The 25171-nt window shown below is 45.4% G+C and overlaps 3 protein-coding genes across 7 annotated transcripts in view; 1 reads left to right on the plus strand and 2 right to left on the minus strand.

Moving 5' to 3' along the window:
- ATPsynbeta (ATP synthase, beta subunit) overlaps positions 1 to 7114 on the minus strand; it is a 28059-nt gene extending 20945 nt beyond the window's left edge. Inside the window, exons 1-4 of the mRNA XM_065452485.2 lie at positions 6902 to 7114; positions 4584 to 4766; positions 4245 to 4498; positions 3220 to 3447 (exon numbers count right to left, since the gene is read on the minus strand). Coding sequence (XP_065308557.1) covers positions 3220 to 3447; positions 4245 to 4498; positions 4584 to 4766; positions 6902 to 7019 — 783 coding nt within the window. The 5' untranslated portion in view covers positions 7020 to 7114. The remainder of the gene's footprint in view (positions 1 to 3219; positions 3448 to 4244; positions 4499 to 4583; positions 4767 to 6901) is intronic.
- A 433-nt stretch (positions 7115 to 7547) lies between these two features.
- Det (baculoviral IAP repeat containing deterin) lies at positions 7548 to 8753 on the plus strand. Its single transcript, XM_065452491.2, has one exon. The coding sequence runs from the start codon at positions 7799 to 7801 to the stop codon at positions 8264 to 8266; it is 468 nt and encodes a 155-aa protein (XP_065308563.1). The 5' UTR covers positions 7548 to 7798; the 3' UTR covers positions 8267 to 8753.
- The window catches only part of CrebB (Cyclic-AMP response element binding protein B), a 29132-nt gene continuing 12714 nt past the window's right edge, over positions 8754 to 25171 (minus strand). For all 5 annotated transcript variants that reach the window (XM_065452487.1, XM_065452486.2, XM_065452490.2 and 2 more), the window contains 4 exons: positions 21958 to 22207; positions 19935 to 20090; positions 19247 to 19421; positions 8754 to 9696 (listed from right to left, as the gene is read on the minus strand). In XM_065452487.1, the coding sequence (XP_065308559.1) occupies positions 9552 to 9696; positions 19247 to 19421; positions 19935 to 20090; positions 21958 to 22207 (726 nt within the window). In that variant the 3' untranslated portion in view covers positions 8754 to 9551. The remainder of the gene's footprint in view (positions 9697 to 19246; positions 19422 to 19934; positions 20091 to 21957; positions 22208 to 25171) is intronic.

Consider the following 25171-nt stretch of genomic DNA (forward strand, 5'->3'; position numbering starts at 1 on the left):
TTCTATGTAACACACGAAAGCGCAGCAGAATGAATCCGCTTTTCAGGCATACAACTATTAAATTCACGTCATAAAAAATGCAAGTTGCTGAACACCCGACTGTAAAATGAAAGTGCTAAAATATTTTTTCAATGTACAAGATGTTTCGCTACCTAATAGCCACAATCTACAAGAAAATCAAAATTTCTCCTTGAAAACTACTTACGCTGCTAAATATTTAGCTGGAAGCCCCACAGTTTGGCGTGCCATGCAGCAAAGCACTTCCTTAATGTGGAAAACAGGGAAACGTTGCAAACCTTGCAGTAAACCCGTTTTCTGCTGCATTTTGCTGTTTTAACATTTCTTGCAGTTTCGCTATGTCTCCATATTAGCTGGCTCATTCTCAATAGCTTCAGATAGTGAAGCACAAACTAGCAGTGCATTCTGAAGTTCCTGGTTGATTTCCATTGTCGTCACTTCTCAAAATCAGAAAGATGAAAAAGCAGCATCCTCTGACTTGTTGCTTGAGCAGCCAATAAAATAAGCTGCACAGACAGCAGAATCGTGAGATCTGCAATGTTTCAGAGCATGCATGCTGCTTCCGAAGACCTTTCTTTGCTTTTAACTCCACTGAGTGTGCGTACCTTTGGAGGCCATTCAAAAATCACGAAGTGAGAAAAAACAAACTTTATAAAAAACACATTTCCTTCTATTACCACATTTATTAGAATCTAAGCCGTTAGTCTTTTTTTCTTTTAAAATAACCATACCATACTCTAAGGTCGGCTTAGATACTAGGGAAAAACATGCCAGCTTTTCATTTAAACTGATAAATATGGCGCATAGCCAGCGCCATCTAGAAAAGTCAGTATCGCAGCCGCTACTACCCATGCCAGTAGCCAACTGAAGTGCACGAGAAACGTCGCCATTTTGACCTATGTTGTATCGGCATGTGGCATGGCGATATAATAGCATGTTATGGCACCAAACATGCGATGCCACCACAGTGCCGCTTTCAAACAAAAAGTTGTGCTAGCCACAGAATCATTGCCAAGCGTTCAAGTAGGGCTGGACTTCAGCATCGATAAGAAAAATTTCGGTCATTGGAGGGAGCAATGGCATATGCTTTCTTTTTTTCGTGCGTCGCAGATGACAGCGCTAAAGAAGATAGCGACGAGGCTAGCAGCGATAATGATGTAGAATGAGCTCCGCATGTTCATATTCAATGTTTTCATTTTGTGAACGCTGTCCTCGCTTTTTTGTTCGGCCTACATTCAATGTACCGTATTTACTCACATAACGATCACACTCCGAACTTGCCGAAGCGATACGTTGTGTGCCAAGTTTAGATGATGATAGTGCTTACCATCTGTATACCGCTGTCGAATGCTACGCAAACGACTGTTTAAGACTTGCCAAGCAGTCTGCACAAACTAAAGGCAGATATCTGCCCCATTTAATTTCATCACTTTCTGCACTTCCAATAAAGAAAAGTATACAACCAAACTCGTCTTGGCTTTATTATTTGTAAGCTTTATAATGGTTGTGGTCAACAACAACAAAAAAGCACCTTTCGATACCTCTCGTCTGCACTCGTACTCGTGGGCATGCAAAAAATCGCGAGCGGCAACGACAGTACCCACATTTACATTATTACATTAAAAATTGGAGGACGCTTAAGCTCCGTCTTCAAGAATGGAACGCGACAGCGTTCCCGTCGACCCGCCAAGGGGTGTAAGACAATGGGCTACGGCGCAGCGATCACTTACGAGGCACTCCGCATCGGTTTTTGCACCCACCAATCAGGCGGTGAGCGTTGAGCAAGGCAGCGTTCGGCCAAAGTCACCTAGACGCGGCAACGAAACGTGCGCCTTAGCAAGCGGAACGAACCGAAGAACTCTGTGTCTTGGAGGGGGAACGCCAGCCAAACGTCGTGATCGGCACGGGCAAAGAGATATATAGTGATCTAAAGAAAGGAAGGACGCTTGATTCTGCAACCCGTGAGAGAGCACGGCGAAGCGTCATCAGGGGAGAGGGAGTCGGGGCCGCGACACACCTCGCACCGATTCCCGCACTGCCCCAATGCGCGCGTGGCGCGCCCCCTGTCGGGGCAGCGCCATACATTGAGAGGAGGGGGTCTTCTGTGTTTGCCGCAAGATGGCTCTGCATGTGCAGAAAGCGCAGAAGAAATGTAGCAGAAACGTACTTCGCTACTCGTGTAACTGCCACTTCTGTAAGTTACATGCTCATAATTACAGACATACACCGCAGTATAACATTCTACGGCACGTTTCTAAGACAACACTGCATTCACTAGAGGCGCTTTTGTACCGCTTTGAAGCATCGAACTCGTGGCTGAGTGGTAGCATCTCCGCCTCACACTCCGGAGACCCTGGTTCGATTCCCACGCAGCCCATCTTGCAAGTTGTTTTTATTTATGAATTGCCTGCCGGGATTTTTCACTCACGGCCAACGCCGCCGACACCGGCTTTTCTGCAACATGAGCTCCTTAACGCTGTCGCGTTAAGTAACACAACTAAGATGTTCAGCCACCCTTGGCGTAAATGTGCCATACTAGGATTGCAGTGAAGACAATTTTTTTCTTGTTACATTCTGCAGACCACAACAGGGTCCAAGCAGGACAGGCACAACATAGTAACTGTACAACAGGAATAAAAATGCGGTACACAAGACAATACAGGTGGAAAGAAAAAAATAGTGCTATTAAAATTACAACGCAGTTGTAGGATGGTTGCATTGCAAAACTACTTGTATAATTGCTATGCTGTGCTTATCACCTAAACAGTGGGTGCAGTGCAAGCACGACAACTCGGTCGACAGCTCCTCGGCCAGTCAGAAACACACTGGCATCAGTGCATTGTTCTTATCCATAATCCTTGCAAGGTGCAGTGCCTCATTATATTGCAGATCATGAGAAGCCCACAAACAAGGAAAAAATGGGGTAAATTACTTGTACTAATTGAATTAAAGAAATAAATTAATGGCAATGAAAGTGGATGAAAAAACTTTCCGCAAGTGGCAAATGCTCCCACGTCTTCGCAATGCGCATGCGGTTTGATATATAACACTTCAGCCATTTGTTCTACAATATTCTAACCTGTTCAGGGCTGCCTTTTAGTAATTAGCACAGTGCAGACAGAATGGCGAGTGCTTACAATGGTATACTATTATGAAATTGGAAAGAAAATATGAGGCCTCATGAAAAGCAAAAGACGATACCTTAGAGCTCTTGTCCGTGAGACTGATGACACCACCTTCAATCATTTCGTGGTACAGATCATTGCCTTCACGGGTACGCTCGCCGACACCGGCAAACACCGAATAACCACCGTGCGCCTTGGCCACATTGTTGATCAGCTCCATAATGAGTACAGTCTTGCCGACACCAGCACCACCAAAGAGTCCGATCTTGCCTCCCTTGGAGTAAGGCGCCAGCAGGTCTACAACCTGGAGAAGGCAGCATGCGACAAGCTCAGATGACGATCAAACAAAACAAGGTTTTCATTTTAAGTACGGCCAATCATAGTCCTCAATTAGCATTATGCTTGCCTAAACTCGGGGAGGGATTACATGCGAAATGAAAGCATGGGTGCATGCTTCCTTTGCATGACACATGGTTTGTCAAATTCTTATAGCGTTTAGAAAGAAAAATCACAAATTGTGGGGTTTTAAGTGCCAAAACCACAATATGATTATGAGCCCTGCTGTAGTGGGAGATTCCAGATTTCACCAGCTGGGCTGCTCTAACATGCACTTAAATTACATGTACATTTTGCATTTAAGGAAGACAAGGCTAATACAGAGGAGTACCAACTTGTCTGCAAAAATTTGTTTATATTTACAGATGCATTTTCGTATGGTTCTTAGTATTTGCATGTTTAGGCAAATAGCAATTCCAGCAAGTGTGAACAGTACATTTCAGTCTTTCTGTACAAATTCTGGTGGGAGTTAGTCTTTCCACGTCTTGGCGATACATTCAGCCTTCATTTTATGACAGGCTAAGCATCCAAGCTCCACTTGACTGTTCCGCAGTGTTTCAGTTCTATCTCAAATTCCCTTCCTTCCCTTAGCTGATGCTAGATAGATGCTGCCCTTGGTGTGAGACAACACTACCAAAGGAATTGTAAGACAGCACAGCTATTGCACTTAAATTCAAATAAAAAAACCAATTAGCCAACATCTCAGCCTTTGCCGCAACATATTTGTGTTATTTTTTGTATGCCTGAAAGAGAATGTTGCACTACCTTGATGCCTGTGACGAGAATCTCTTGCTCGACACTCATATCAACAAACGCTGGTGCCTCCTGGTGGATGGAGAGAAACTTCTCCGAGTTAATAGGGCCCCTTTCATCAATGGGCTCGCCAATAACATTCATGATGCGACCCAAAGTTTCGGGCCCGACGGGGATCTTGATGGGTGACTGTGTGTCCCTCACTTTCTGGCCACGCACGAGACCTTCCGTACCGTCCATGGCAATGGTGCGCACAATGTTTTCACCTGCAGAGAAAAAAAAACACCAGTGTCCAGTTAACACTGGTCACACCTGCAACAGAATTTAGTCCAGGAGAGAAAACACCCTCACCCAAGTGCTGCGCCACCTCAAGGACAAGTCTTGAACTGCGACCTTCAACCTCGAGAGCATTCAAGATGAATGGCAAGTTGCCATCGAACTGCACGTCCACAACGGCACCAATGACAGCCACAATGTGTCCGTTGCTTGGCTTAGCACTCGCTTGTGCTGCTGCATGTCGTCTGTTGATGGGATCTGGAAGAAACGAAATTACAATATTCTAACATTCTTGTGGAAGCTGAACAATTTAAAACAGTCAGTTTTTAGTTTACTAGTCCTGCTCATTTACAGGAGCAGGAGCTAAAGGCTATTTAGACAGATAAAGCCCTCTGCTCCTAAGCAGGTAAACTTGCAGGGTCGACATGCAGAAGCATGCAATAATTGCATGGCTATCAAAACCAGCAAGTATCTACCTTAATAAAAATCACAATTTGCTATACTACTATACAACACTATAGAAACCATATACAATACTATAGATATATATACTAACTATTGTACTGTATGTAAAAAGGCAACAGCAATAACCACACATCAATGACAAGTAAACGAAACTGCAATTACAACTCAATATAGTATTTTATCAAAGCAGATATGAACACACTTGTACAAACACTGATATCACTTAAGCCGTCTGGGCAATTTAACGCAGGGATTTGAAACCCTACACTATGTAGGAAATAAAGTGAATTAAGATATGCGACACCAAAAAATCCAGACCAAGCACCTAGTATTTACTTTCAGCTGAAGTGTTCTTAAGTTAATCAAGGCTGGGTGCATCAAGCCCTTAGTTTTGGCTTTTTTCAATTTTTCTGACGTGTAATGTTAATGTTCTGGTGTGATCCATAGGCATTTCTGAACAATTTAGCTCAGCTACACAATATTCTAGTGATTGTACACCTGTCCCAAATCATTCTTGTTCTTTCTCATAACCACTTTTAATATGTTCAACCATGAAATGTACAAACGCTCAATCCAAAATGTTAGCAACCCAAAATAAAAGCCCAATACTATCTATATGCCAATCATAATGAACATAGTTGCAGATTTTACGACTATTGTTGAGCTTGTACACTTTTCCTCGAACTATAATCAGACTTACTCTCCAAGACTTTACATTTGACTAATCATATTGCATGACCTTCAATTTTACGACATTTAGCTAACACATATTTTGGAAAAGACTTCCACTGCGAATGAACACCTTGTTCACTCTCATTTTAAAAATATACTTCCTTTATCTTATCCAATCCTACACTTGCAAATAGTTCTGAAACACCATCCCCCACTCGGGCACAATAGTGAAGCGCTAGAAGTTTTACAAAGAAAGTGCCTGAAAAATGCTTGGAGGGCGCTACTGTAATAAGGCAGAAGGCGTCCAATAAGTAGAGTTGTGATTTGCTTTTAAATGCATAAGTACTCAATACAAGATGCACGAAGCATTCATTTTATACATGCAGCATTTTCCGGCAATATTAGTAAGTGGCTAAGGAAGACACGGTCGAAAGGAAATGAATTGCAAGTTGTCATTTTATTAGCCTGTTGAACCAGAAACATCTCCCGCGTAGTCGTCCAGCTTTCGACAGGGAGTAACTAAAGCTTCCTTCTCATCCGGCTACCTAAAGGTAGAGGATCATTTGAAAAACCTACACAGGCGAAGTTTGTCAAGTCTAGATTCTGCTGTCTACAGTTTGCTGTCTATGAAACGAAGCTGGTATGCAGGCATCAGCCGAACACTGGCGCTGGATGCCAAAGACGGCGGATAGCTGGGGTCACAATGAGGGCACACTTAACGAAGCAAGTGAAAGGAAAACGTAGGCAGTGCTTCGTAACTGGGCAAGCGTAAAACTTGACTTCATACATGAAGGCTCCAAGGGAAATGAGTTGCAACGCAGCATCGGAGAACAGGCGATAGCCCACTTTATAACCGTTGTGACCTCTACACGTCCGTAGTTTTTTGATAGGTAGGTAAAACAGCAGAAGCAACTAGACATACTGGGAACATCTGCTAATCTTTCGCGACGAACTGACGCAGGTAACCAGGGGTCATCTCTGCAAAGTTTGACCGGCTGGAAGAAGCATGGACGCCGGCACGCGGTCCCAACCAGAGCTTTTGAACAGGGAGGATCATCTTTGAACGCGGTTTCTGGAAGCGCAGACAAACCTCGCAATCCTACTGCTGCTGGTGACTACATTTTATCAACAATGCAGCAGTATTTTTTGCGGGCAGCCCAGTTGTAGTCGGCACGGTTAACCCTAATTGACCCAACATTTTCACCCAAGGGCACAGAGCGGTCGGCTTCGGCCAGGGGCAGGACTGTTCCACTTACGTGTTGCACACAGCGCCGGAAGCAACTTCGAGTTCACCCCGTTAACCTTTACCAAAGAGGCGGCAGGCTTCGCCGCTTTTAGCACGCTCGAGCAGGCTCTTCCCACGACGCTCAGCATGTTGTACCACCCTTGCTATGCACGAAGGACGGACGAGGATCCGACGTGAGAGCAAAGAGCAAGCGAGCACAAGCAAGTAAGTTAGAAAAGGGGAGGAGGTAGCGAAGGAAAGTAAATCACGTGGTAACTTTTTGATGCAACGTCACCAGCTTACTTTTCTTCCTTGCCGCTAAACCTAGAGAAAAGTGTGTGTTGTTGTACTAACCTAAAATAACTTACGCAAATTATCTTATTAAAATATTACCTAAAAATATAGCTTTACAACTGTTGTTTTTTAATGCGCAACGGCTTAAATACTGATTGCTAAACAGGCTATAGCTAAACGGTTCTACCAGGGCGGCTTCGCGCGCCGTGTGGGGAACTATACAAAGCTTTGGGTTTTAAAGACAGTGAAAGTAAACTAGACTTTGAACCGGTAGAAATAACTAAATGGAGGCTATCTGATTGGTGGATTATATCAACACAAAAGTAAAGGAGCAAATACATAGGTATGCTGGGTATGCATGCATATAGTACCATTCAAGGCTACATGGCGCGCGCCACCGCCGCCCGATTCAACGGGTTGAGCCACAGAACACGTTGAGCCTCAATCATCCATCCACCTATCTATCCATTCTTGGATTTTGAAAAGATGGCACTGGTCCACGTTTCGAGAGCGCGCGCATGAGCGCGGGCGTTTTGTAGTCGTGTTTTCAAACCCGCCCTTTTGGAAAAGTGGTGCTGTGCCGAGCGAAGAGGAACACGGTTTGAAGCTGACGCTTTCTGAGCAACCCGACATCATGGTCAAGACATCGAAGCCGTCCGTTGACCTGTCCCTGAAGTCGGTGCTGCTGGCGCTAACGGACAGTGACATGCACCGCTTCGAAACTCGCCTGGCTAGTTTCGAGCACTGGCCGCTGACCGGCGACTGCATGTGCACGCCGGCACGGATGGCCGAGGCCGGTTTCTACCACTGTCCAACGGAGAACGAGCCAGACCTTGCTCGTTGCTACGTGTGCCTCAAGGAGCTAGACGGCTGGGAGCCGAATGACGACCCATTCAAGGAGCACGCGCGCTCGACGAAGTGCGCCTTCGTTCGCTTGGGCAAGAAACACGAAGACCTCACAACACTGGACTATATCAATCTCGAGAAGGCCCGATCCAAGAACAAGGCCCAGAAGTGCATCGAAGTGCAGAAGGCGGAACTGGGAGAGGACATGCGCAAGGTCAAGTATGAACTGGACAAAGTGCGGAGGAAGAAGCGTTGACCGGTTGCGTGTGTAGCACAGGGCGTCAGCGATTTTGTGCTCGTTTTACCGTCTTTTTAAACCTGCGTGGCTTTTTTAATCAATGCACATCATTCTTTTTAACGCTACCTTAATGTTTGACCATTAACTGTACAGCAATGAAAACTTGGCTTTTACAATACTCGCTTACTGTGCTGAAAAAAAAGGGGGGGGGGGGGGTGCAGTTCGGCCAGAGCTCCCGTGTCTCAAGTACTTTTGTCCGCATCTGGCCGCCTCGCGGTATTGTCTAGGTTCCACATTTACCTAGCATGCGTGTGCTCATTGCGGCGATGAGTTATGCAGTTTTTTTCCCCTCAAAAGATGGCGACAAGCTCGACTGACTATACAAATTCCGACTGTGTGGGTACCCGGAATAATGTCAGCAGGAGCTCAAGACCTGTTCTGTGACCATTGCTTTGGTGCAGCAATGCAGCTGCTTGCAAACACAATAAATACACTAAACAAGGTATTCTTGTCTTGAACCCTTTTTATTTTTTTGCTGGGTTACAAAATAGCTCAAGGCACAGCTCAACAACTGAGATCTCTTTAACAGAAAGCAAATGTGTGTCCCGCAGCAATAATTTTAGGGGCACACAAACCGAACAATGTGCGGACTTCTTAAAAATGCAATTTTTACATAACGTAACAAAATATTTAAGAATGTGCTGACTTAGCACAAACAAAAGCAAAAAAAAAGGCCTGTGGGTGAACCACACCAGCACAGGCTATCATTTAACTATAATATATATATGTAATGAAAAAATGGGGGATGGGAAAGGTGACAAGAATTCACATATGTACAATCGCAGATGCTGTCACCATGTAGCACACACAATAATGAGAACACCCACAGGTAACACTTTTCTACAGCATTTGATGATGAAACCGCAGCAGCAGATGGGAAAATAAAGATAGGCTGCGATGCTTTATCTGCACTTTTCACCCCTTGCTCGAAGAGAACATGAACACATACATGATACTATGTACAGTCAACGTAGTGATAATGAGATGGGTGCAACTCCACAGAGCTGCAGGGGAAACTGAATGCTCGCAAAAGAGAAGAGAATAATGGTAACTCCAGCAGGCCCTGTGCACCAATTTGTCAGGGCAAAACAATTAACGACCCTTGTGATGAACTGGTCCTGGTACACAGAGCAACTGCACCATGCAACACTTCGCGTCTGCATGCACTTCATGGCAATCTGTCCCATGACTGTACACACGATGGCCTGAAGATTGGAAGCGGCAATGTCCCGATGAAATTGGCTCATTCGTTCTTTTGACAATACAGCTCCTTGAGCGATTTGAGTTCGTCGATGAGCGCCTTGTTTTGGTTTTCGAGGACGGCAACCCTGTTTTCCAGGCACTTAATGTATTCCTTCTTCTTTCGTCGGCACTCCTTCGCAGCATCCCTGCAAAAAAAGAAAAAAATTATGGGGTTTTACGTGCTAAAACCACAATCTGAATATGAGGCACGCCATCTCTACAAGAATGCACTGCATCAGCACACATCCATTTCTTTGCACACTGATGTCTCTCTCTAGAAAGCTTTCCAGTCACAGATAATATATAGCAGGAATAAATATAAAACAAAATACTGCAAGCAAATAACAGAGTAAACCCTTGTTACAATGAAGTTGCTTAATTCTAATTATCGCTTAATTGAAAGTGTCACATGGCCCCGACCCAAACGCATACATGTTAGACCAGAATACCTGAAGCCTGTGTGCGGCAGTCACCGCTTAGTATGAAGAGCAACCTGACAAAAGTTCCGAATCTTGAAGAGCCTGAGCGGTGGCCTGGACCTGGGCATCCCACCAACAACGCAGCAACAACAAAGTGCGCTGTGCCAGTCACTGCCTGCCACCTACAAAAGTGGTAGCCTTTGAGATATTCAGACTATGCATGCTCCCACTCTCGATCATGCGAAAGCAACATCGGAGAGCCAAGCTAGACTCGCGTGCTTTCACCATTGTGCTTCATACACATGCCACAGCAGTCACTGTGCTAGTGCAGGTGCACGACACATAACATCGAGACTATAGGCTTTCTCAGCAGCTTTTGCGAGGGTCTCGCTTTCATTTCTACACTGTGCACATGCACCACAACAGTCATTGCTCCAGTACGGGCGTGTGGGTGCACCATTGGCATAGCCATGGGGGGTCGAACACCCCCCCCCCCCCTTCAAGAGAACAAATTTTCAGGAGGCAGGCTCAGAAAGAGCAACATTGATGAAAGAGAAAGGGTGAATGTGAAAGTAAGTCAAGTGCTAGTGGCAATCCGAACTGATGGGGAGGGGGATCTTCAGAGGACAATCCCCTCTCCCATGTAATCGCACATACCGTCTTCGCCGTCGCACCAACAACAAATAGGCGGAACATGCAGCTTACTACGCGTCCGATTGTGAAAAAAAAAAAAAAACATTTGCGCCTGTTGGAAGGAGGAAAGAATTTTGCATGCCATACTGGCGATGGCAGATATCTGAACATTGGTGCTGTTGGAAGATGCATGCTGTACTGGCGATAGCTCACATTTGCACATGGGCCGGAAAGGGGGATGGTGCAATGAAGAGGGAACACAATTGGAGAAAGTACAGAGTGGTGACCAATAATAGTACAGAGGGCCTATTAACAATAATTAGTGTTTACAGTAGTGAACACTAGTGCAGTTTACTCATGCATTTCTCCTCCCATGCAGGGGACACACCGGCTAGTGGGAAATTCAGAGAACCCATTTCAAGAGGTGCAAGCCAACGGGCTATTGTATTTAGTAAGATTTCAACAATTCTCAGGGGCCTCAGCTTCGTTCACAGCCGGTCTCGAGGCATTTTTGAAGTGAACACACAAGTTCATCCACATTGCTGCGCCTTAGGCATGGATGCCTATGACAGGTACAGAGCAATTATGGGAGCAAAGAATGAGAAATGAGTTATTGAAGGGACGACGAAAAGCATGCAAAACACTGTCTGAAGCAACTGCACATTTTTCTTTGTTGAAAGAATGACGACCGTTGTTCTTTGGAGAACAACCAGCTTTGTGCCCGTCAACATTTGCGCACACAAAGTACACCACTGACGAGAGCCTCCGTTAATAAGAGATGCGCAGCCTGATCTTGCTGCTTGCAAGTAAATTCAAGGCATGAATACAGAGACAACAAAAAAAAAAAATTCAACTCTAGAGCCCCATCCCCTGAATCCAGTGTCTAAGGACAGCTATGTTTAGGACCCCACTCATTGCACCAAATGAGTGCAAGGAGTGTGCCGCTTTCAGAGAGAAAAGTAGAAGGTGTTGCCCAGCGCCTGCAGCAGGCAGAACATTGCGGCCCCACCAATGACACGCCCGTACCTCATTCCGGACTGTGTTAACCATAACTGCTGAGGGGGATCAGCACTAAAAATTTCACATGCAGAGAAAGAAGGGAAGAGCTTCTCAATTATGTTACTTGACCGAATCGACAAACACGCTGCGCGGAAGAAAAACATTCAGAAAATTTTTAACTTGCTTGTCTAGGAAACATACCATATATACTTGTGTAATGGCTGCACCCATGCAAACGCTACACCCTGAACCTTGTAAAAAAATATCCCCCAAAAGATATATTTAAACATTACCCATGTATATAAGCTGCACGCTTGATTTTTCAGAAGGTTGGCAATGTTATCTGTTGTGTGATGCAAGAATTCCGAAGTTGTGTGATGCAAGAATTCCGAAGCTTTTTCTTTCTAATCAGTGGCAAAACAAGGCAGCCATGCCAAGTTTTCGGCACCTCCAGGTAGCAAAAGTACAGCCTTCGAGATTCATCCATTCAACAACCCTATGAATGTTGAAGAGTGCGACAGTGAGTGATGGAAAAGATTTTTTAAGGAGGGGAATGGGGTGATGGATATGAGGAGTGGGGGAGGGGGGACGACACACATAAAAAGTGTCAAGAAAGAAGTAGGTGAAAAATTATGGACATAGGGAGAGCGGTCATTCCTGTATGCTTAAATGTAGAATACGATATAGTATGCCCACAATGCCAAAAGCACAAGTGATTGATAGGCGACTTGCAAAATAGTGCCTGCCCTATTCCGTACGTTGCTATAGCCAAACCACTCACTCAAGATCTGGTTCGAAAACAACGCTTATCTCCACTGTTACCTGGGCGGCAATAAGTCTGTGCTGCAAACAAGAAGATACAAGGCAGTGCGCTGTCATTTGTTTGGCCCTGTTTCTAGCGCTGTTCATTTGTCTAAGTCACGTACCAGCTAGGTCATCAGCACATATTATATAAATGCATCAATCTATTATAGTTTTGTTATAGTTATGAAATGTTATAGTTTTTCTTTAATATCATACTTCTTTAAAAATAGCATAAGGATGATAGCACAATTTGATGAAAATTGGCTGCACGCCTTAGCAGTGAAATACTTTTGTGGTGTGCAACCTCCAGCCCGCCACCCTACCACTGTTGCAAGTACCCACTGCACCATCCGGGGACATCGTCCAAGCCTCCTCGGCGGCTCTAAGGCAGTACTGTACCAGTAGCCTTGTCCAAGCCATCGCCCAGCTGACACAACAGCGCCGGGTTATGACGAGCGCCTTTGCATCAGTCGGCGGTAGTGCCATACTTCAACCTCATATTGAGACAGCACTTCGGCCCTTCAGTCTTGAACCTGTCCTGCATGGGAATGCCATCCATGCTTCCCATGGCGAATATATCCTATCAAGCACTACTTCGACCTCCAAGCCACTAAGGCATGCCGCTGATGCTTCCTTGGTGGTAGAAACGGCTTCCATGATTACCACAATGACAGTGCTGTCCATAGACACCAGCTCTGGTTTTTCAGCCAGCTGGACATGCTGCCTGGCAGAGATGAGGTGCTGTGACTTCCAGCTGCCCGCTTTGACAGAAATACCGGAGTTTTGCAGCTTTCAAGATGATGCCATTCTTTGGGTTCAACCTATCAATGCCTTGGGCGATTATCACGCTTGGCCAGAACAAAAGAGATGACTGGTTGGAGCAAAACGACTTTGCGGTGCGGCCAAGGCGTAGGAGAACTACGAAGGCATCAAGCAGCAGTCCTGGCCTGAATGGAGTGCAGCTCTGATAGCTACTTTCGGCCAGCTTCTATATGCCCGTGGCAAGTCCAACCAGCACAGTTCTGCACACAACGCTCTAGAGAGCTATCGTTTCAATCCTGTGGCAGGTGTGCCAAGCAATGCCTCGACAGAAAGGTCTGCAGGCTACCCCATCATAGACGCTGGCTCCCCGGGTGTCGCCGTCTGCTTCACCCCAGACGGTGGGAAGCGCATGGCGACCACCACTCCCGCGCCGACCCACCACTGGGTGGCATATCACAAGCCGACACCATCAGCTCCACCACAACCTCTGAACATGCAGCAGGTCACCGCTACTACATTCACACGGCAGACTACACCAGCTGAGTTGCGGCGATGAAAACGTGGCGATGCTCCAGAAGCTACACCATCTCGCCACTGCAGCTGCACCTCTGAAGGTTTTGGCAGATTGCCTCGCCACCTGCCCCACTGTAGCATCCGACACCATACCATCAATTCCAGATACCATGACCACTTTACATTCTCAGCAGTCATTGACGTGGCATTCGCACACATCAATGATTAGGCACAGTGAGACACTGGCTCCTCTTGTACTAGACGTTATACCATTCCAGACTTCCTATAGGTTCTTGGACCACGGAAGCGAGATACTTCCTGACCCTCCGGTGCCACATCTCCAGTTCTAAGGGTAGCCATTAGCCAAAGGCACAGCACTTCGCGCCATGCTCAGCGACCTCTTGCTCAAAGAAGCAGAAGCAACCAACATAGCTGCAATCATCATTGAAGATTGTCCCGTGCAGACCAAATCTACGAGTCACACGTGCAAGAGACCATAGGTTTTGGTGTAGACGCAGCTGTACCCTGTTTGGAACCAACGACCTCCCGGTGGGCAACGACAGCGCTCTTGCAGTCGCCCATGCCACAGTGACCAGGAATCACCCTTCGTTCCATCATCGTATGTGGATCACTCAGCGGCACGTGGTATTTCGCAGAGTGCATTAGCAATGCTACGATGATGTGCCCGACGAGTGAGCAGACAGTTTTACTGCTTGCATGGCACGCCAGTGCAGCTGGCCACTCTTAAATGTCCAAGATCTCCTGGCATGCTTTCTCATTGGCAACCATCCTGAAACAGCCAATGCCACTCACTAGAGCCATCTTCGGCAATTTCTCATTCCCAGAGCCACTTGCGGCAGCGTGGCTGAGTGTAATGAAGAAGTGGCTCTTGAGGGCAGGCACTCGCGCGGCAGGTGTGAGGAAAGAAGAGGAAGTAAAGGTAAAGCCGGCGATCACAGAGGGTTGGCCCTCTTGTCTGCTTCTCTCCTTTTTATTTATTTATTTTTATATATATATATATATATATATATATATATATATATATATATATAGGAGAGGGAGAGAGGGTGAAGGAGGAGTGGCAGTGGCCACTAGCTCGAGCGTCAGCGTCTCGTGCCACAACAGTTCTAACCGAGTGGGTATGTCAAAAGTTCCTGCCAATATGTCCTGCCTGATGAAGCTGCTGACCAAGGCCGAATTTCAGGAGCGCAAACGTAAGCTTACCAAAGCTGCAACAATGACAACATGTGTCTTGGGTAGTTCGGGCCACACCAGATTGGTGCATACCAGCGTGTCGTCTCACTTGACACTTTTCCACGTGACATTGTTCCCGTTGCAGAATTGAGTTTAATACAGCACTGGGTTGTCCAGCCGAATCGAGCGAGAGTAGTTACAGTAATAGGAAAGTGTGCGAGTTGCTGACTGATCCACTACATCACAGGGTGTCTACCAAGTTGACATTTCCAAATTCCCAGAGTTTTCCAGGTTTTCCCCGAGTGCCTTTGCAAAATTCGTGAGTGACACTGAACTTTCTTTTAAGTCAAGATGGGCTGACACCACATGTTAAAAAAAAAGACTTAATCCAGTCTGAATAGTAAGGAGCAGTGTTTATTTTATTCGAAATGAAAACAGAAGGGACAGGTTAGTAAAATGCACAGCGAATAAAGTACCTTAAAAAAAATAGTAAAGCCCATTGCAAATCGAGTCAAACATTTTCGAATACAAATTAAAAGAGATGCATACAGAAGCAAATATTTTCAAATACTGGCTACTTCTATCAAGTGATAGCAAGCTCATTGGTATGAGGCCCGGACTTTGTCACATGCGAGATTCTCTCTCAGCAGCTGAAAAGTCAACCTCAACTGTACTGAAATACTCTCAGCCCACACACAACACTTCAGTGTTGCGTTTCACTGTTTAAAAGAGTTTATTTTGGTTTGGATGAGGCACACGTCCATCTCAGTGTCAGCTAACATTGTTTTTTGAGTTCAAGCTCCTTCAAACTGGCGGCAGCACGCTTCCTTTACCGTTCATTCCTCAATGCATAGGTACTCTCTGTTCTCGTGTTCATTCCACTGCATGTTTGCCCCACAGACCATTTGAAGCACCCTCTTGGTCAGTTGTAGAATCAAAGTCCGATTTTTCGGAGTCTGTATGGGCCGTGAAAATGTCCGAAAAATCAGGCAGTTCGAAAAAAATGAATGCATGTCTTGTACTGCGCCTTAAGGGCGCAAATCGCCAGAGGCACGTCTGAAAAAGCTTTGAAGGCCTGCCAGTACAGTTATTAGGCATATCGGTGCTTGTACTGCGACAGGAGATGGCGTGTGCAAGCGTGTATAATTAAAAGGAATACATACTGTATCCCGTGACAATTGCCCCTTCACATGCTTGTTAAGCTTCACCGCAATACTTTGCATATGCTTCACCAAGTAACACTGCTGTATTGAGGCAAAGTTGACTTTCAGAAACCAGCATCAACCCGAGCTTTAAAGCCAATCACGAGGATTACAAAGGCGGAGTCGGTGCCATTGCTGCCAGCAGCGAATTGAGTTAATGAAAAACACAATACCAGACAGCAAGAAGCTTCAAGGGACACTAAAGGCAAATATTAGGTCAAGCTCGAGAATCTTTAGTATTCGAGAATCTCTAAAGGGTCAATATTATCGCGTACAGAGCCTTAATAATAGAGAAATTCAGATAAATGCAGGACATGATTAGAGACTCCCCCGGGAAATTCAAGATCTGGGCCAATGGCGAAAGGACTCCAGAGTTAATTTCTGTCACTAGTACTCAACCACTCGTTGCAGAAGACATCGTTGTATTGCATTATAAGTTGAAATAAAATGCTACTTGCCCAGTTCCATTTCATTTTTTGAAAAAAAAAAATATTGAACTTATCCTTGACGACGACATGGGCTGTATGAAGGTTTCATTTTCGCTCAACTCTGCATCGCCCGTGCTTTTGCATCTCAATTATTCCGTTAGCGTGTAGTGCTGCGCTGGTTTAGCTGGCTGCGCAAAACTCGCACAAACTGCAAGTAGCAGAGAATTCAACTTTTATCTGATGTCGCGGAATGCCCGAACCCTCTCCACCTCTTGACCAAAAAGCAGCTGTAACGGCGAATCCACCCCTCTGTCTCAGCGCCACTGTCTGTCGGGCGCAGTTTTACTCCCCGATGGCCGCAAAGCGCGGTGATGGCGTATGCAATGTCACCACACCCCCGGTTGTGTGGGGAGTGAGTTGTAGTGCAATAAAGGTATTTGGACCCCTTAAATGCAATTTTCGCATCAATTCTCGCAAGCAAGCATTGCGAGGTTTCTGAAAGAATATTTAAACAGTCCACATCGACTTAGCATGTGCCTTTAGTGGCCCTTTAATGTCAAAGCAGCTAGGCCTAACGTTGCCGTGGTGGTGGCTATGGCTGCCAGCAGTTCTGCATGCGAGAGCACCGGTTCGAGGCATTAAAATCGTGGTGGTGGTGGCTTTGATTAATGCTGTTTCAGACCTGTGGTCATGGCAAAAAGTGCGGAAAATCGTACGGCAAACGGTTCTTGCGTCCAAAATTTCAGACGTTCTTATACATCGACTCTGTGGGGTATGTGGTGATGCCGCAACGCCATCCGAATATTGGGCATGTCCCGAAAATCGAGCGTCGACTGTACACTGCCAACTCCTCCAGCCGACAACACGGCATCAAAGTCGATTTGTTACGATCCATCTCTGTTACTCGAGCGAGCATTAGCGCCACTTTCGTTCCCTTTCAATAAAATTACGGCTCATTTTCCTTGACAGAAGCAGAAATTTCCCAAGTTTTCCCAGAGTATTTCCAGACTAATAAAAATCCTCGAGAATTCCCGGTTTTCCCAGTTGGTAGACATCCTGGTTCCACTACACTGATCTGCACAGTACCAGCCTCTTGGATTGCTCGGGTGGCAAAGCGATTGCCTAAAAGGAGTGTGGTGCTGAGTTTTATCCTCGGAACAAGATACAGTAAACCCTAATTAACTCGAACTCTGATATCTCAAAATACTGGACAAGTTGAAAATTTTTACTGGCCATGGTGTCAACCCATGTGTTTTTCACCCCTTATCTCAATAAATTTTTGCTCCCAGGCTCCAGATATCTTGAAATCTCAACTCCAAAAATACCAGGGAGCAGGCGCAGGGGCAGCATCGGCAGCTTCGCTTGCACTCTCTTTTGGCCCGGTGAACAGCTCACTAGCCAAGCCATATGAAGTGCCAGGCGGCACTCCCATCCCACCCAGCTCTTTAGCTTATCTTTCCCCCTTCTTTCTGTCTATCATCACTTGTGCGCACTTGCTCAGCTGCTAGCTGTCACTGTGTTGTAGCCTCGTGCAGCAGCGGTTACCGGGGAGGTGAAGGCTTTTTTCTTTTCCCTCTTAATTACGGTGCTGTCAGCGACGCATCAACAAGGCCACAGCATGACCTTGAGCAAAGTGATCGGCACTTTTGAGCAGGTTGCAGTCAGCCTACAGCCTGCACCCAAGAGAAGCTAGGGACCTTATTCTCGCGCGATCACTTCTGTTTACAGTTTCACTTTCGCAAGACTCAGCATTCGACAAGTCAAAGTATACGGCCGGCAGTGCTCTTGGCACTACGTGAAGATAGTGAGCTTCACACAGCACCAAGAACGCTCTTAGCTACATACATGGATGTGTCCAATGCCGAGTCACGCAAAATCTTGTGAATGGGAAACTGTCTACGAAAAAGGTTGCCAAAGAATATTGCTGCACCATAAAAACTCACAACATTTTAGCAAGATTGCAACTTGACAAGGATGCTCTCTTCATGCTCGTGCAATAGCGAGGCATCAGTTCCACGTCACTCGTGGGCATCTACTAAAGGCGTGACAATTGCACTCTTCTGCAGTTCAGTTTCAGTTTTTAAAGTGAAATTGTCCGGAATTCATTACAATGCAGAAAGTAGCAGAGTCAGCTTTTTGGATGTTTTGAACTGATTATGCTGTGATGAATGGCTTCAAATATTGCATTAGGATCAATTATCTTCATTCTTCAGTAAAACACACTGTTTTGACACAGTGCCAGTAACGACGTAACTCATAAACATCACTGTGTGTGGTTCTCGATGCACCCAAAAGTGCTCGAGAATATTGCTGGCAGCATTTTGGAAAGGCTTCACGTGGACTATGCGTGTCCAGCGGGCTTGTATTTTCGCGATTTCATATATCTAAAAAAAATTTTCTGGTTTTCACAGCTACGAGTTAATGAGGGTTTACTGTAAATCTTTGAAAGCTTCTTTACAAGGAACATGTGTGGGTTCTCTTTGTAGCTATTGTGCTACAGTCAGGTGGATGCCAGCATTACCCTTTTATAGCTGCAAAAGTGCAGACTCTTTACTACAAGCAAATAACTTTCAGCAAACCAAGTGATAAAATGGCGAGCACACAATGTCCTCGGGGAGTCACCATTATAATGATAGTAAACTAATGAATCACCAATAACAGCATTGTTAATGTTATGTTCTTTCTGTTCTACAGCAATGGCCAAATGACATACTATGCAGTTCAGCACTCCTGGTGGCATACCTGTTCTTGAGTAGGCGCAGCTCCCGCTTGCGCGACGCTTCCTCGGCGAGTGACTGCTGGGTCTGCAGACTGGCCGCAGGTGCCATGACCACACTTTGCGCCAGTGCCTGTGACGAGCCACCACTGCCCGTCGTTCGGATCTGGTACGCTTGCAGGTCAGCCGCGGACACCGTCACTGTAAAGCAACATGCAGCCCTAATTAATCTCTGCTATCGCAGCTGTGCTACTAAGACAGAACGAGTTCAATGTGAGAACAAGCCAAGAGCAGCATACAGATGTGCCAAACTATGGCTTGCTACTCGGCAGACAGAAAGATAGATAGGAAGATGAGGGAAGTGGATCAAGTTTCCATTAAAGTGTCACCTTTTCATTAAAGTAGACTGCGCTTACAAGTAGAAGGAACAAGATGGCAAATATCAATGCCTAGGTCGCTTACAAGCTTTTTATTGCAGCTAACAGTGCTATCAACCTTGCTTTCTTCCATGCGTTCACTACAGTTTCAAAGGATGTTTGTTTAGTCTTTCGTCACATTGCTACCCATGAACTGAGTGTGGCACAGAGGTGGCAAAAAAACTGTGTTGCTGGATCAGTTCGTTTATATTAGCAAAATAATAATAAATAAAGCCAACTTAGATGAGGACAAAAGAGGGAGAGTTACGTATAAGAACAGTGGGGAAACAGTTCTAACCTGGCACAAAGAACTGTCCATCTTGTCCTTGGGCATACTGGACGATGGTGCCAGCAGCTGTACCGGAGCCAGCGTTGGTCATGGTAAGTGTCTGGAGACCCTGCAGGCCACCCTCTTGAGTCACAGTCGCCAGCTGTATGGCTGAAGCTGGGACCACTGCAAGCAGAACAACCACCAAAACTCAAGACTTCGTTACACGATGCAGGAGGCCACATTCAAGTGTTCAGATAAAAAATTGAATTCCAAGGTATTTCGTGCCAAAACCACAACTTGATTATGAGGAATGCCGTACTGGGGGACTCCGGACTAATTTCAATCACCTGGGATTCTGTAATGTGCACCCAATGCATGGTACATAGGCGTTTTTGTATTTCACTCCCATTGAAATGCGGGCACCTTGGCTGGGATATGATCTAGCGGCCCTTTGCTTGGTAGCGCAACACCACAACCACTAAGCCACCATGGCATGTAAGTGCTCGGATAACCCATCACCCTGCAAATTTATTCATACAAAGACAAGAGATAAGTAACCTTGTTCAGAAACAAATGCAAGTTCAATTTGATTCCTCTTCATTAAAAGGAGGAGCTTCCGGCCAGGTCTTGCTACTTTGTGCAAATTCAACACTTCAGGGGCCTCTCAATCTACGAAAATTTTGGCTACCATGCGGCAACCTCATTATAGATAACAATGGACTGGAGTGATGAGAGTTTCAAGATCTTTTGTTTAGGAAATGAAATGACACTGTCCATTTGTGGACAGTGTCATCAAAACAACTTTGGCAAAGGTGGACCTTCTGTGGTGATAACAACGAATTATTGACACGATTTTGAGAGAAACTGTGCATGCCTTCAGTGCACATCGAAGAGAAAAAGAAATTCGCAGTTTCGCCTGAAAGGCGAAGCATCGATTGCGATAGCAAATTAGTGGACAGCTGTATGAAGTAAGAACAGTAGTTTTATCGGCCACATAATCTTGTAAACATAGGCGTACTAACTAAATTAACAAGCACGGTGTCATGCGTACACAAGCAAACGTGAACACATCTCACTCAATGGCCACGAAAACTCGCTGCCAGAACGCTGGAGTGAGGAAGCGCGGCAGCAGCAGCAAGCGAATTGATCTTCGTGCTGCACCTTGCATTAAGGTGAACTAAGTCGTGGAAACACAGAGCGCGGTGGACTGTGTCCCTGTCATAGATGGCTTTCAAGATACAATGGCCCTAAGTAGAATGACCCCCCCCCCCCCCCCACTTCAGAAGCCTCGCACGTGACGGAAGGCGCTTCCTTCCTGCTTCCCTCCCTTGCGTGTGTTAGATTGGCCGCAATCGCTCACCCTTGCACGCTTTTACTTGCACATACAGCATGCGGCATGTGACGACGATTTTATCGCCCTTGGACTTCATGCAGAACCTCACGCTGATGGCAGAAATTCGCCTAGAGCGTCCATATTATTGCTATCGCAATAAAAAAACTTCAAAGATTGCATCAACATGAGTTCACAAATTGTTAATCATGAGAAATTCCTTTAATATGATATGAAACATCAGTCATGATGAAACAGGAAAGAAGCATTTATCCAAGTGACAAAAAAAAAAAAGCTTGCTTTGCATATTTTACTCTTGACCTCTAGTCATCACAAGACCGTTCAACATAGCATGCATGCATGCATATTTACATGTACAGAACCCAGAGGAGTAAATGACCAACCAACATCACTGAAAATATAAGCTGCACGGAGGGTTATAAGGGCTGCTGTAGTGGAGGTCTTTGGGTGTACATTAAAGAACTCCAGAGTGTCAAAAGTCATCAAGAGCGCAGTACAAGCGTTTTTTGCATTCTGCCTCCGTAGTGATGCAGCCAGTGGGGCAGGGAATCGAACAAGCAACCTGGTGCTTTGAGCCAATAGCCATTGAGCCACAGTGGCGGGCGGTGACAGTATTGACCAATTAATGGGAAACTAAAGGCCCATGTATGCAAGCAAAATATTCTGCTCAAATTTGGATGCCCAGTGGAGGTTGCCTACCTTTCAGCAGTCCAGCTGCAGTGTGGTACTGAGTGCCAGCCACTGTGATGGTGTCGGGGTCGTCGTCCTCGTCTTTAGAATCAGCCGCGAGTGACGCTACCGCACCCTGTGCCTCGGTGGACGATAGCTCGTTTAGGATCTTGCGGTACGAGGGCCTCCGTGCCAGTATTTCTCGCCGTTTCTTGGAATCGTCTTCCGCTGTGAGCACAGCTGCCTCCCCTGAGGCATCCAACTTGCTCGCTGGAATCAACTGTAAAAGCAAGTGGGGTGTTCACATTGCAAGTCTTCCCAGCCCAGCGTCAACTAATATCACTAAATGCAATTAGTGCTACAAAGTACAAATCAAATGAAGCGTTTTATTGCTCTTCACCTGTCCTCACTGTGCCCCACTCTTAGCTGCTTGACACGAATTGACATGAGCCTAATGCTTGACAAGACATGATACAGCACAGTGACAGGGGCCAATGATTGTTTTTCAGCTAGAATTATTTCTGAATGGATGCACAAAAGAGCTGTTCTGACAAATAAAATGAATATGCTAACGATTATACTATTAATGGGCAATTTAAAGATGCAGAATGAAACAAACAAATGTTCGTACACAAGGGTAATGAAACCTTGTGTCCGGTGTAGTCTCAGTTTTGGCTAAATCTCAAATTTGGTTTCAATTCAGTCAGTGTGAGAGTAGGTTTGTGCTGGGCTCATTTTACATCCCTTAGTTAGCTGGTACTTAAAGCCCACTATGTCAACATTCACAGACGTCTACATATAACTGACCCAAACGGTAAATTCTGTTTGCCCCCGAAGCTTACACGGAGCAAAACATCATTGCTACACAGAATTCGGCTCGGGGTTGTTTTCACCCGTCGCTACATGCACCTCAGTACCAGTAAACTGGTGCAGTTTGGTCACTGCAATGCTAAAAATGCAACAAGGCTTGAAACAAGAACTTTGTGTCCTATTTTCGTAAGGGTGACTTTCATAGAGGCACACAAAATATGCGAACTGCAATGTCCACTTACTATGTCCACAACTTTATGTTTTTCCACAGAAAAGAATGCTCATTGCTCAAACTGTTCTTGAAGATATGCTACCAGTGTGCAACCCAAGTGATAATTTATTCTCACTCACAAAATCTATCCTACATAATTTATCATTAAACCTCTCAAAGGTGAGAAACTTGGCTACACATGTTACTTAGGGGACAGTTTCCTAATTCCACTCCCTGCAGAGACTACCCTCGAGGAGCACAGCACGATTGTTCAAAATAACTAAACTAGGTGAGCCAATTCACTAACGATGAGAAGCATCGAAATACTGGACATCAGCCAACATGGCAGCAATTAAATTATACGGCCTTCCAAAATCAGACAATAGAGTGCTGTCTTAGAGTGGCACTTTTGAATATTCTGCACGAACTGCTACACTGGAAGATGGTTAAAGAAAATAGGCTTATGCAGTGGCAACGAAAATACAGCTGCAAAAATTAATTTTTAATTTCATTGTTTACCTGCGAGCAATAGTCATTAAAACTGTCTAGTCCTCTGTTCTATTCAATGCATATCTTGGCCTTAATGTAAGATTGCCACTTGTACAACTCTCAGCTAAAGAAAGGTTGTGCAAACAGCTGACGATGGAAAGAATAGTAGAAGACAATGTTGTCAGGTGTTTGCACTTGTCACCGGCATTGATGCTTCCAGTGCAACATCAGTTAGGCTGTCCTGCTCGGTGGTGATCTCCACAAAAATTAGAATCGGGATAAAGCCCCAGGCAGAAGCTGCACATATATGCCCCACAAAAAGCCTGCCCCTGTATAATCATGTATTTCTGTCTACCTTTATGAAGTTCACCACTGATGCAAAAAAAGTCAAGTGAACATAATGTGGCAGCAGTTACAAGATGACAACCTTGACTGAAAGCAATAATGATATGCATATGAAAGCATGCATATCAATGTACCGTGCTTGTAAGAATTCAAATTTGCATGCCAGCTGGCTTGTCAAATATCCTGCGCGACACACTACCAGCAAATCCTAGAGTAACAAAATGAGCAAAGCAATGAAGTCCACAAGCTTCCACTACATGTCCCTCGCATGCTATACACACCTAGGTTAGTATTGTTAGCTGCAGCCACACGCAAACACACACGCACACACAGACATGCTCAACTTGTATAAAACAAAAAGTGCAATTCATGGCACACATGCAGCGCAAATGATCAGAAAGCAAGTTACTGAACAAAACAAAACCTCTGTACCCTTTTGTCGCTATGGGACTACGCTAATTTTATAGCAAGCCTGCAAGCACCATCACACCACATAAAGCAACGAGACTTCTTGCATGGGGCCTGCAGTTGCACCTACTAAAAGCGTAAACTCAGCCACTTACTTCTTCAGCATATAGTCTACGCAGAGCTACTGGCTTTTGACTTCCTCTAAATGGGTGATTACACCTTGGGTTTAACTGACCAAGTGTTGCTTCAAAAACTAGTAACAACATCAATATCAGGAATTTGATACACCATACTCGACAAATAAATGCCAAGTTCTTAAGCAACAACAGCTACATCAATGCCGCTCTCTTTCAAACATGGCTGTTCTTTAAGCTTGCAATTATGCAGATTAAGTGCATGGGCCACTTAAATTTCCTCATGGCTTGTGCAAGAGGCAGCTCTTACGATTGGAAGTCTACAGCAAGGACAGATTATCTCGAGCACTTGCAAGCTGAAGGGTGCAAAAGCAGACGTGGGAGGGAATCGGGGGGTGGGGGTGGGGGGTGGGGTACAATGCAATAATCTTGCACCAGCAGTGCAATGCCTGAAGCAGTAGAGACACCAGATTAGTGCGATTTCTTAGCTCCAAGGAGCCAATTTTCGTTATGCAAATTTTGCCACCAAATGCAGCCTGCTACCTTCACCTCTTTCTGCATAGTGTTTTATGCAACTCCTTATCAATTATTCAACCCAGCCCCTCTAGAACTTCCGCAGTTGCTCGGCTGTAAAACAAAGATGTGCCTTACTACTAAATGTATCCTCGTCCTATTACAAGCCGCAAGGGCCGCATTCACTGCACGGTTAGAAGTGCAGTAGCAAAGGTCTGCTGATTTGGTATTTTAGCAGTACATACTCAGAAACCAACCTGTCCTGCACAAATGCACACCACCCTACGTGCATTTTGGACAAAGATAATTGCACTGACTACATTGGCCAAGGCGC

Source organism: Dermacentor albipictus, chromosome 1 (assembly GCF_038994185.2).
Source record: "Dermacentor albipictus isolate Rhodes 1998 colony chromosome 1, USDA_Dalb.pri_finalv2, whole genome shotgun sequence".
Taxonomy (NCBI): Eukaryota; Metazoa; Arthropoda; class Arachnida; order Ixodida; family Ixodidae; genus Dermacentor; species Dermacentor albipictus.

Coding starts and splice junctions, on each gene's coding strand:
- Det (XM_065452491.2), top strand. CDS start 7,799: ATGGTCAAGACATCGAAGCCGTCCGTTGACCTGTCCCTGAAGTCGGTG.